Genomic DNA, 13,451 nt, shown 5'->3' on the forward strand with positions numbered 1-13,451 from the left:
AAACTTTTAAAATAAAGAAAGAACCTGATCAAATTTCAATTTTAGAAAAATGGCTCTGAAAAACGGTATACAGGATAATTTGAAGGGTAGGGGAAATAGAAAAATTAGAAACTTAGAATTAGAACCCAGGGCAATAAGCCCAAAAGGAGAGAGCCTATACTGACGCTATGGCATTGGGGGAAAAAAGAAGCAAAAGGGTACAGGAGATGTTGCTGATTGAAATGGACTGAATGCATGTAAGAGGTGTGGAAGGAGGGTGAGCAGAGGAAGAGCTTAGGATTTCTGGCTTAGCCTTACAGGGTGTGAGGGCCATTTCCAAGACATGGAAGGCACATCCAATGGAAATAAGTGGATAAATCATGAATGCAGTGTGGAATATGTTGAGTCTTAAGTGCTTTCATGACAACCAGACAGGCAGGAATGTCCAGTAGGCCGAAAGCCAAGACATCACAAGATCTGCTTGGAGATACAGATTTGTAAGTTTTCTGTTTAGGAGAGAGCTGAAGACATTATTCATGAGATAACATACAGAGAATGGCTAAATGGAGACGACTGAGGACAGAGGCCTGAGAAATGTCAACATCCAGTGAAAGAGATGATAAAGCAGTAGGCAGTTCACCAGAAAAGTCAAAGGCAGATGCCGCAGAGAAACCTGCTAAACTGCAAAGGATTCCAGCAAAGGGGAAAGGTTGAAAACCAGTGAGAGTGAAGATGTAAACCAGCAAATGAGATTTATTGCTTTAAAATTTCAGCTGTGATGGAAGACTGGGCATTTACTTAAGTAAGAGAAGATCTGGAGGAACGCAGTTTCTTTTTGGGAAGAGGAAACAAGCATGTTTGTAGGCAGTGGGAAGAACTCAAATAGAAAAGAAATGTGAGACACCAGAAACAGAGCAGCTGACCAGTGGAGCAAGATACCGACGTGGTGGGAAAGGAATACAATAAAGAACACTAGGTAAGGAGGTTGTCCTGCGTTTCAAATAAGAAGGGAGGATGGGTGAATACCTAAGTTTGTAGAGAAGAAAAGTGATCAGCACCCAGTAGAAAATATTCAAATATTTTGAGTGAAATGTACTGTGTCCATGTCGATCAGCGGCACACAGCAGGCCCTACCGAGCGGCCTCACCATTCCTCACCACATGTGGCTTGCTTCTCTTTCCCTTCTCTCCTTTTTCAGCATTATTAGACCCGGACACCATTAACTCCCAGAGAACCTTCCACGTGCCATGCATCATGCTAGGCACTGATATCCAGGGACAAAAGACACATTCCAAAAACAGCAAAGGGCTTGTTGACTAAAGTGAAAGAAGTAACCAAATACACCGCACTGTGCTAAGTGTGCGAGCTCAGAGACAGGCGCAGTGTGGGCGGGGAGAATGTCAGGAAGGCGATCTCAAGGAGGCGAGACCGTGCTGAGCCTTGAAGCTATGCGGAGGGCAGGCAGTGGCACAGGAGGAAGAACGAACTCACTCTGAATGGTGGAAGCAGCACGTGTACAACAACCCAGGCAAAAGCCCAATGAACAAGGAGAAGGACAGGCCGGAGCATAAGCATGAGGAAGGGTGATGCAGGGCAGACCAAGGGTGACAGGCACAAACCATTTTCCACAAACCTTTTGGCAATGGGGAGGTAAGTTATGATTTTAAGCAAGAAATAAACTCAGATTTGCATATTTGGAAGTGTCGTCAGCATGAAGAGGAGAGAGAGGCCTCAGACAGGATGACCGGTTAAAAGGCTATTACACAGTCATCCAGGGGAAAGATGAAGCAGCCACTGTCACTTTGGGGACAAGGAAACGGGGCAGACTTGGGTCATGGGTTTTCTGAGTCTCCGGGTTAGTCAGCTGTGTGGATGTGGGTACCATTCAAGGAGATAAACACAGAAAGAAGAAATGTGGAGAAAAAGGAAAAGGAAGTGATGGAGACTGTAGTCTGGGGCTTGCTACACTTGAGGTGCTGTGGCCCATATGGGCTTGGGTTGGCCTGGGATCGTCTGTAAGTGATGTCAGAAGCCAAGGGTACTACTGACAGAAGAGGGAAGTAGGGAGAAAAAAAGAGAGAAGAGGAAAAAGAAGAGGGGAAGAAGGAAAACCCATACCCCTCAGCATGATCAAGAGGGCTCCCTGCGTGGAGCAAGTAGCCAAACGGGAGGAAGAAAGCCCAAAGAAAGTGTCAAGGAGGTGAAAGTGTGTCAAGGAGCAAATCGTTACAGAGAGTGCCGGAAAGGTAAGGAGTACTGTGCAACAACTGATGTGGTAGCAAGGCAGTAACTAAGTTCCTGGGCAATGACTTCAGGGGTGACTGGGTGCTGAGAAAATGGAGACTAAGATTACTATTTCCAGAAGCTTGCTAGGATAAGAAAGTGAAGGGAGGGCAAGCAGGACTGAGAAAGCATTTCTCTATCCTTTCTTAAAGGTGGAGAGACAACACTCAGATGTTTACTGAAGACTGACTAATAGTCAAGCACTGTGCTCAGTGTTACATATGTAAAGAAATCCTGCTTTGAAAGGGAAAGGCAACAAACGCATTCATTTAAAAGACAGTAATAAAATAAAATGACCCAAATAAACTGACCAAGCTTTCTCTGGGTTTCTCTAGATGACCACTCACGCTTCTTCCGCTTCTGTCATTCTCAGAGGGGGATTTGAGGGCAGCTAGGCACCTACAGTGAACTGTGATCCTCCTGTCCCCAAATTATGTAAGAAGTTTCCAATGAGTGCGCCCGCAGATCCTCTAAGGAGTGATTCATGGCTTTCCTTCATCCAATTAGTAAAGCTGTGTCTGACTTTAAAAAGGTCAGAAAGCACGGATTTGGATTTTCAGAGCAGTCCACAGGATACATTTATATGCCAGCAAATCAATTCCACCAGCAGAACAAGAATCCAAATAAGCCTCCACAAGGACAAACCTTTGGGGTTTTTTCAGCAGTCCCTCTTTTCTTGTGCACGCTTCTCCTTCAAACGGGCATACCAAACTCTGAAGAGATGGCCAAATCCAGGGTTGTATCCCTTCTTGGGATACTAGGAGAAGAAAACAACGGTAAGAGGGGAATATATTCTATTAGTCACTACTAGGAAAAACTAAAGAAACAAAACCTACAGGAGCTTGAATTCTAGCAAAGACAACAAAGCAGTGAGAAAATGGAGCACATGGAAATTAACACATAAACAAAAAATGCAAGTGACATACAATTTGTACAACTGGAGGCGAAGCAGAAAAACTGGATGAGAATATCTCCAAGAACACTCAGGAAAGGTTAACAGAATACTGAGATTCTAAACAGGGACAAGAAGATTCATTAATATTCAGGAGCCTGCTCGAGCAAAGCACTGGTGGGAAATAGGGGAAATAAGGCCAGTTTCTGCCCTCTCCATCTTTCTTCTTCAGCCAAAATACACTTTAATCTCACATTCTCAAGCTTAGAGCTGGAAGGAACACCAAAAGGCACTGAATTCAAGTTTCTTCAGGCAACCACGGAGGAAATCGAAGCTGGGGAGATTAGCTGAGTGCCTCTAAATGACAGCAAGGACAGGAACAGAAGCCTCCCTTTGTAAAGCGAAGCACATAAGCTAATTTAAAGGCTGAAAGACCTAGGTACAAATTACACCTTGGCCAAGTCCGGGGCCTAGGTTCTTTCATTTCTAAAATGGAGATGATGATAATACTGACTTCTCAGGTAGGAACCCTTCTTTTCCTTCCCTTTTTTTTACTATACAAGAAATGTCGAATGCTGTAGTTAAAAGACTCAAACAGTACCAAATTAATCTGCATTGTCTGTGATGACAGACATTGAGGAAATACAGGACTCTGGCACAAGGAGTAGAGTGGTAGAAGGGAAGGCCGAGTGATCATATTAGCACGTAATTTTCAACACTAATGAATGAATGACACAATCAGAAGTGATCGAATTAGGACATAAGTTCTCAGGAGAAAACAGAATTGGTAAATCTTTAAAAAGATTTTTAAAGTCAGTCAGTCACTTTAACGTTCCAGAACAACTGTGCACTTCCCGGAAGCAGTGCCAAGGAGGCCGTTAGCTCATCACTATCACACTCAAGCGCCTTTTCCCTTCTTGTTCTACCTCCCTTCACTTTCAGTCCTCTTTCTTAATTCCCACTGTCCCATTTCCAATCCTCCTTTCATCTTAACAACAAAAGAAAAAAGAAAATAAAGGCCTTTCCTAGTCAGCCACACTCTCACTCATCTTTTAAGGGAAGAAATATGGTCAGTATAATGATAAACATGGGCCTTGCAGTCAAACAGACCACAGTTCAAATCCCAGCTCCGCCTCTGATTCAGGTTCATGCACCTGAGGATCCTAATTGTATCCAATTCCTAGGCTTGTTGTAAACATTAAATAAATGAGCATTTACTGCCTAGCACACAGTATAACAAGCTCACCAAGTCACAAACCTCAAATGCCACTGTGGATAAAGTGAAGGTTCCTATGGCCAGGTGTGGGTAAAATTGTAGTATTTCCAGAATATCTTGCCTGGCTTTGGTACATCTGCATATCAACAGGCGTTCAGAGGTGTACAGAAGTAGGCTTTAGTGCATTTGCATCTTTCATCTCCATATCAGTGGGTAATTACCTGGGCAACAGAGGGCTTGTCTGTACTTGAGAGGTGAGGGGGAGGGCTGGGGTGGTTGCTGCTGCTGGAGCAGGAGAGAGAGATGGGCCGGACGGCAGTTTTGTAAGACCCTTTTCACCCAAAAGAGCGTTTTGCGGTCAATTTCTTTGGTCACACTGAATCCACAGCGAACTTGCCCGGGCTGAAGCCCATTGGCAAGACACCAGGATTCTCACCTGGCCCTGGTTGGCTAGCTCACTACACACGTGTGGGCAATATGTCATTATTGACTCTGTATATAAAGAGCCCTTCCCAGTGCTCTGGGAGACACAGTGGCATGGGTGCAAGAAAGCAGAGATGAGACTGGAGTGGTGGCAGTGCCGAGGACAGAGACTGAGATAGCTGCGCAGGTAGAGAGGCCCAGAGGCAGACACCAGCTTGCTGCACGCAGACTTGCTTTGAGTGGACAGGATTCTAGTGATTGACTTGCCACCATGGAAATAAAGTTGGGTATTAACTCTTTCACCCCAAGAATGTTCTAGTGTCATTTCTTTGGTCACACTGAATCCATAGTGAACTTGCCCGGGGCTGAAACCCATTGGCAAGACAGTCACCTCTGTGCGATTCAAACATGAAGCCAAATTAACACAGCTTTTTCTAAACTCATAATGAGGGATAGTCTAAGTGTCCTGTCTCCATATTCTCCTCTCTACCTCCACCACCTAGAGGTTGGAAACTTTAAGGGCCAGGACTCCTCCCCAGTCCCCAGCCCAGGGCCTGACCCACAGAAAGCTTACAGTAGGTGGTGACCCAACCAACCCTGAATCACAGTCACGTTATATTCCACCATACAAGATGGGATCCTCTGTTCATGAAAAAAACCTCAAAGGATGAGTTGTGGAGAAGCAAGAAACCCAAAATATTCCCAACTCTACACAGTCATCATATCCATGCACACCTCTAAACCTTCTCCAATCTGATTCATATGCTTGGATGTCAGCATCTGGGGAAATGCCATCCCAAAGTATATATAACTCATACAGAAGAAAACAGCAAGTTTTATTACTCACCTTGAGTTTCTCTCTTTCAACATTTGAGAAATCTCTAGTTATATATTAACTCATCCTTACTTGTTTCTCTGCCTAAAACACTGGCCTGTCAGGGGCACTCAGGACTAAAGGCTCTGTAGCCCCACTGTAAATAAAATCCAAGGTAGGACCTGTACAGGCCATTTATTTTAGATATCCCTATCTTAATAAGCACCCTTTCGAACTTCTCTAATGCCCACTTCACAAATCTGCAGCCCTAGGAAATCTCTACCACACACAAGTTTCATCTTACTTTCAAAAGACTCAACAGCAGAATTACGAATTACTTGAAAGTTAATGTCTACTAAATATACAGAATCATTACACACCTTCAGGATCTGATATAAAAAGCAGATATTCACAAGGTAAATCAAAGAATGTTTTGAAGTCATCAGTATAAACTAAAAAATTCCAGAAAATAATTCTTAATATTCTTAAGAAACTATCCTGATAGCTACTAACATTTCCTTAATGGTTATAAATCCTCTGCTTCCCTCCCCCCAAAATGAACCCCTTCCTGAGTTCACTCTGGAGAGCTCACAGTGAGAGGGTTTTGGGGCTAGATAAACCCGGGTTAAATCCCCACACCACCATTTACCATTGTGGCCTCACCCAGAAGGCAGGCTACCTCACCACGAAGTCTTACCTCAGAACTGCGACATAGATAAAAGAAGAAGATAAAGTACATAAAACATCTGCCATTGTTCCTAGACTGTGCATCTTCTGGACTGTCTTCTGGAAATTAAGTATTTATCTTCTAGAAATGTTTATTCTTCCCCTACCTTTTCTTTCCCCTCACATACATCAACTTCAGCACCACTAGGACCACCGCTCTTAATCTCAGAACCAACACACTGTGGGGACAGGCGAGGAGGCTCCACCCCTTTGTCCCTTGCAAATATGCTCTCTGCTCCTAGTGCCCTACTTTCAGTTTTCTATTCTCCATTTTCTGAGCACCCTCCAGCCACAAAGACAATCCAAGGAATTTGGATAGTAAAGGTTCCAAGCCATATCATAAGCAATTCAAATCCAGGTAAATGGTCCAGTGGTCCATGCACTGCCCTGAAGTACAATCCAAAAGACAAACAACAGTCTCAACCTACCTCTCTCCAGGAGTATTTATTTCCCTAATCCCTCATCCCAGGTAAATTAAGGTTATAGGAGCCTACTGAAATGCCAACTGTATACTCGTTGAAACACATTACAGGTATCTGCAGGAATGTGCACCCACCAGTAAGACTGCAGGTGCGACACCATACTCAAACCAAAAGCCTCACTGGAAAAGTTACTTCGCATAAATGAGGATAAATACTAACCTGCTAGTCAAAAACTGACGATAACCCTTCTGAAAGGATGAAAGAACACTCTAGGATGATAGTTCTGTGGCTTTACAGTTTTGTTCAATTAATGCTAAAACGTTATTAAAAGAAAGTGATTCCATAATATTTTTTTTCCATACAAGGGGGAGAAGCCTTATAGCACATTAAGGTATTGTATCTATTCTGAAAAATAGATATTCTAGAGATACTATTTTGCCACATTGATTTTTTTTAATAATCTTAAAATGACTGTCAAGTTCAGTAACTTTATTTCCATAACAAAGCTCTTTAAACACTCTTGTTTTTGTAAAGCCAGCAACCCAGGTATGTCAGGTAAAAATTTCAAAGAATGCACATACCCACAGAGCACAGGCCAAAGAGATCCTCAATATGCTATGCTGACGACAGCCTGAAAGGGGCCCAAAATGGGAGAAAGCGAGGGAGAGCCTGGAAACTATAATGCAACTTTGTTTTTAACAGAATCCCCACTGCAAAGTAACTGAGCAGAAGGCTTTTATTTTATTTTATGAGAGACACTCTACAGCAACCTTGTCTTGACTAATGGAACTCAACACTCTCTGTGTTCGTCTTTCTTGTCATTTTGCTGAAAGCTGCTCTGAATCATGGTCATCCTTTAGGTGGCAAATTTTTCAAATACAAATGGGGGATGTCTCATGTAACCTTGAAGATAATTCCTTATGTAAAAATTCAAGTTTCGGGTTCTAAAAACTGAGCCTAAGAGTAGTATTCCAGAGATAACTCCCTTCAATTTCCCCTAATTTTCAACTACTTAGTGATAATATTGCAGGGTCAAAGTTCTCAAGAGTTTTGCTTTCAGCATTGGAAGGAAAGATGCTATATAATTTTAATAACTAAAAGATATGTTAATCTTTAAGAGTTCATCTCTTTAATAAGCATCAATTCAGACTAATTATTTTAATAAACTCACACTTGGATGCAAAGCTACCAGGTAATTATGAAGATAACTATGACTCATGTTACATCCACACACATCAGGAAACTATTACCATTTTCCAGATATAAGCACATGGCCAAGAACTATCCATTTTCCCCCCTAAGGCATTAACTGTGAAGAATGGAAGTAAACAAGTGGATAAAAGTTAACTTCTAGTTCACATTTTTCTCCAGGAACAAAAACTCAGAAGTAAATAGCACAATCTACAAAAATTTTAAGTTTGATTACAGCTTAGTAAGTTTAACACCACTTGCTTCTGATGAGCAAGCTGGTTAATGATTAAATAAATTAAGATAATCTACTCAGGATGGCTTTAAACCACTACTATAAAGAATGAACTTAAGCACACGGATGACATGTTGTACTGTTAAAACAGACTGCTCTTCATCCAAAAGACAAACAACAACAAATGTTGGCAAGGCTGTGGAGAAAGGGGAACCCTCTTACACTGCTGGTGGGAATGTAAATTAGTTCAACCATTGTGGAAAGCAGTATGGAGGTTCCTCAAAATGCTCAAAATAGACTTACCATTTGACCCAGGAATTCCACTTCTAGGAATTTACCCTAAGAATGCAGCAGCCCAGTTTGAAAAACACAGATGCACGCCTATGTTTATCGCTGCACTATTTACAATAGCCAAGAAATGGAAGCAACCTAAGTGTCCATTAGTAAATGAATGGATAAAGAAGATGTGGTACATATACACCATGGAATATTATGCAGCCATAAGAAGAAAACGAATCCTACCATTTGCAACAACATGGATGGAGCTAGAGGGTATTATGCTCAGTGAAATAAGCCAAGCGGAGAAAGACAAATAGCAGATGATTTCACTCATATGTGGAGTATAAGAACAAAAAACTGAAGGAACAAAACAGCAGCAGAATCACAGAACCCAAGAATGGACTAACAGTTACCAAAGGGAAAGGGACCGGGGAGAATGGGAGGGAAGGGAGGGATAAGGGTGGGGAAGAAGAAAGGGGGTATTACGATTAGCATGTATAATGTGGGGGGGACAGGGAGGGCTGTACAACACAGAGAAGACAAGTAGTGATTCTACAACATCTTACTACGCTGATGGACAGTGACTGTAATTGGGTTTGGGGGGGGGGACCCTAGTAAACAAAATGTTCTTCATGTAATTGTAGACTAATGATAACAAAATTAAAAAAAGAAAACAGACTGCTCTTTATGATCACGAAATGCTACAGAAATCAGTGCCATACTAAAACTAAAGAATTCATGCTGTACTTAGGACATGAGAGATAACTACTTTTTGAACTGACTGTATCTACAGGTTTTATAGTTTTTAACTTCCTAAACAATATCAAACTACACATTAACTTAAGCTGGTGAACCAACAATCTAAGCATGCCTTACACAAAAGGAGCGTCCCTAACCTATCTACCATCAACAGTTGCTTTTTTCTCCCCAAAGGGTAATCAACCAAAACCAATGCTTTTGTGCTGTTCCACCTGATAACCCTACTGACCAGCTGGGCTGTCTGAGACTTACTGAAGGCCAATGGTTCAGTGTCAGAATAAAGCAATGGTAAATGGGTCCACGATAAATTTAAACTTTAACCAAACAGCTCATGAGGACAATTAACAGACCATTCTCATGTAACGGTATCAAGGTATGTATGGGGCGATGGGGGTTGGGGGGTGCACCCTGGGGCATGGTGTGCTAGGATGTGAAGAAGGATTAAGAAAGAGTCTTGGACAATGACCACAAAGGACAAGACATATTATTTACCATGGATGGAATTGATGGAAGGGACAAAGGAGAAAAAAAAAAAAAAAAGAGAGAGAGAGATACAAAATGTCCTGAAAGTGACTCATTCAGAAAGGTGAGACTTCGGAGTAAGGAGATGGAAAGAAAAGGATTAGGACTAAGAAGAAGTGAGATCAACAGACAGGGGGATATACAAAGTACACATTTCACAGGTTTCCAGAAGCCCTTAACTCTTTCAGAAAGGTCCCCAAAAGAGCTTCTACTATTTTGCCATAGCAAATGTCAAGGTGTCATGCTTCTTTGAGGGGGCCAGCAGTCTTTCTCACTCTGATACCTAACACAAGGCATATAAGTCTGTGTTCTTTTCCTCTGTAACATCCTTAACTTCACAAAAAATACCCAACATGAAAAAGAACCCAATATACAATCCCGTATCAATGTAGGCTGGACTTAAAAGATTGTTTACTTCCTTTAAAAGCTTATTTATTTTTTTCCTTTAGATGATAAGGAAGTTGCATTATTTCAGGCATTTAATTGATTTCTTAAGCAAAGTTAGCTTACAAATTTGATAAGTAAACCATCCAAAATCAGTCATCACCCTGAGTAACTTGGAAGAGACGAGTTAAATGTGCCAGTTTGTTCTCATCCTGAAATGAATGATCTCTATACAGCAAGCCAGCACAGAGCCTCTAATTTCATTGTCTTAGGGCTCAGTTTAAAACAATCTCATAAAGTGGTTTACACATGCCTGCAGATGCCTCTTCTCAAATCATGAGCCAACAGCCCTCAACAATATGACACCACAACTTCCTTAGACCACTTCTCTAGCAAAAATACCCAGTGACTTTGACCTGGGCAATCCAGGGCCAGACTGTTCTCTGCTATACCTTTTAGGTAAAGAAGTTGAAATGATGAAACCAGTCGTGTAAATACAACCACCAAAATCTTATAATATTGAGCATTTACAAGGCTGCTAAATAGCCATAACATTACTCCTTTGAAACTAACTTCTCAGGAGGCAAGGTAGATATGAGCACCATTCCCATGGACTGAAGAGGGACACCAGGCTTTGGGGAGAGAAGAGCCCAGCCCAAAGTCAAACATCTGTAAGTGAAAAGAACTAGGACAAAAATTTAATTTTCTCAAATTACTGTCTCTTTCCATATCACATTAGAGGAGAGTATAGGCACTGGGTATGGGGTGTATGTTATGGTTGCAGGGGATCAAGCAAGGAAGGAATAGCTGAGAAGCAATGCAACTTGAACTTGGGCACTGGAGCTTCTGTGCACAGAAGGCCTTAGATCTGACTCCTGTGTACTGGCCAGCCTCATCTCCTACTCTGCCTTCCAACCCAGCAAATGCCCTTTGCTACTGTCATTCAGATCAACTTGTGGAATCCCAAAGAAGCCCAGTCATCTCAGCCTTTGTGCCTCTATACATGCAATTTCCTCTGCCAGACATGCTCCCCACTCATTTATATTGGTCTGCTTCCATTTGGCCTTTGAACTCAGCTCACATGACATCTCTTTCAGGAGTTGACCTCCTTGGCACTCTCTGGGCATTCTAGATTACCTCAGATCATTTATTTCATTGTCCTGGTTGATTTTGTCCTCTGCTCCCTTTTGCAGGCTTAAATTCTGAGGTGGGAGATTTGAGGGTGCTAGTGGGGGGATACATGTGATGTGACTCATCTTCACTGGTACCTGACACATGAAGCAGGCACTAAGCAATTATCTGTGGACCAAATGAATAAATGTGCCAATTCCCAGGAGAAGCCAGACCACACTTCAGGGGTAGAGAATTTTAGCATCACCCTCCACATTCACTTCGGCTACTTGGATCCCCTTCCCAATCTGGCTCCTCTAGGGAAAAGCCATAAGAACATCACGCAAGCTAAAGTCCTGTTATAGAATTATAATCCATTTTTTTGTTTTTTGGGGGGGGTTTTATTTGTTTGTTTTCATTTTAACTGGCAAGTTTTGCTTCTTTATACATCTGGAGTCATTTCAGATTGTTAACCTGGGAGACAAAGCGACAGCCACAATTGTGGAGTATCTCCCAGGTATCAGACCACATAATCATTAAGAGTTTGAGCTCTAAAGCTGGGGTTCAAATGTGCCATTTGACAACTGGGTAATACTTCCTGCCAATATATATAAACTGGGGTGCCTCTGGCCATCATTCATTCTACAAACATCTATTAAGCACAAGCTGTGGGCCAAGTGCTGGCGATACAGTGGTGACCTGGCTGTTCAATCTGAAGTACACTGTCATCACCTCAGACTGTTTCATGTCCTTCCCAGCATTTTCCACTATCTGGAATACTGTTTGCTAGTTTGTCTCCCCTCATGAAAAGGAATAGCTCTATTAAATAGAGCAAAGGACTTGTCTGTCTTGCTCATTCGTTCTCTCTCCAGTGCCAAGCACAACCATATAGTTAACGTATTTAAAAGGAAGGACTGAGCAAATCAGGTAAGGTCCCTTTTAATCCATGGCACTTATATTTTGGGGAAGAAGGTGAGGAGGGGGGCAGGGAGGGGGAGGGAACGACAAAAAAAATAAAGGTACACATTACAAAGGGTCCTGGCTTCCCACGAACACACGTGGCACACTAACCTTCCTCTGGCGCCTTTCAGGCTGCTCTGGGGGCAAAAGGACCTCACCACCCCGGCGGAGCCCCCCAGCTGCACAAACGCGAGCAATGGGCGTGAGGAAACCAGCAGAAGGGCGGGTGGGCCACGCGTCATCAGAACTCCTGCGGAGGTGCCTTTCATTCATCTGTTCTACAGATATTTATTAGGCTCCTAATGTGTGCTGGGCATGGAGCAGAGAATTGACAAGGTCCTGTCCTCATGGAGTTTCCCTTCTAGTGCAGAAACAGTAAACAAGTGCGTAAAATGGTCCTTTTATGTACCGGTGCGTGCCGTGCCAACGACGGAGCGGAGGCGTGACGGGGAGTGACTGCAGGTGACCACGCGGGGGTGGGGGGGCCAGAGTAGGCCCCCCACGCGGTGACATCCGTACAAGACCTGAACAGGTCAACCCTGCAGAGGGCAGGGAAGACCTTCCAGGCAGAGGGAGCCGCCGGCGCTCACACTCCAGGGCGGACGGCCGCGCCTAGACAGCGGCAGAGAAGCGGCCACTCGTCCAGTGCCTCCAGGGCGAGCCCCGCGCCGGGCGGAGCGCAGGCCTGGGCTCCACGCACCGCCGGGGGCGCGGGGCAGGCGTGCCGGCCGCGGGGCCCCGGGCGGGCGGGGGCGACGTCACCGCCACGCCAGCCGGTCCCTCGCGAGCGCGGGGGGGAGGGCGGGGGGTGACGCGGGCGGGGGCCTGGCCCGCGGCCGAAGATGGCGGGCCTCCGGGCTTACCTCGGAATTTGAGCTCGTGCTGCGGCTCGAGGCTTAGGACCTGCTCCACCTTCGCCATGTTCCTCAGCGGCGGGGCACCTCTGCCGGGAGACCCCTGAGAGGTCACCTGAGGCGGGAGGCCTTAATGCTGCGCCCCGTTTAAATTTGGAAAGTGGGGGAGCCGGCCTGGGGCTAGGGCGGGGGTCGCCTAGGGTGTGGGCGCGGTGGGGGCGGGGGACGGCCTAAGCGGTGCAGGCGCAGGGGCGGAGGGCGAGGCCGTGGCCGTGGTGCCCGGCGAGCGCACGGCACGCACGCACGCCGCGACGTACGCACGCACGCAGCTGGCTGACTGGCTCTGCCCTGCGCGCGCTAGGGCTGCGGGGAGGGGCGCGAGCATAGCCCCCTCCCTAGCCAATG

The 13,451-nt window shown here is 44.5% G+C and overlaps 1 protein-coding gene across 1 annotated transcript in view; it reads right to left on the reverse strand.

Annotated features, from left to right (window-relative positions):
- VAPB (VAMP associated protein B and C) overlaps positions 1-13,346 on the reverse strand; it is a 57,108-nt gene extending 43,762 nt beyond the window's left edge. The window contains exon 1 of the mRNA XM_037006355.2: positions 13,056-13,346. Within this exon, the coding sequence (XP_036862250.1) occupies positions 13,056-13,113 (58 nt within the window). The 5' untranslated portion in view covers positions 13,114-13,346. The remainder of the gene's footprint in view (positions 1-13,055) is intronic.
- Positions 13,347-13,451: the final 105 nt, after the last annotated feature.

The sequence above is a fragment of the Manis javanica genome, chromosome 5, assembly GCF_040802235.1.
Source record: "Manis javanica isolate MJ-LG chromosome 5, MJ_LKY, whole genome shotgun sequence".
NCBI lineage: Eukaryota > Metazoa > Chordata > Mammalia > Pholidota > Manidae > Manis > Manis javanica.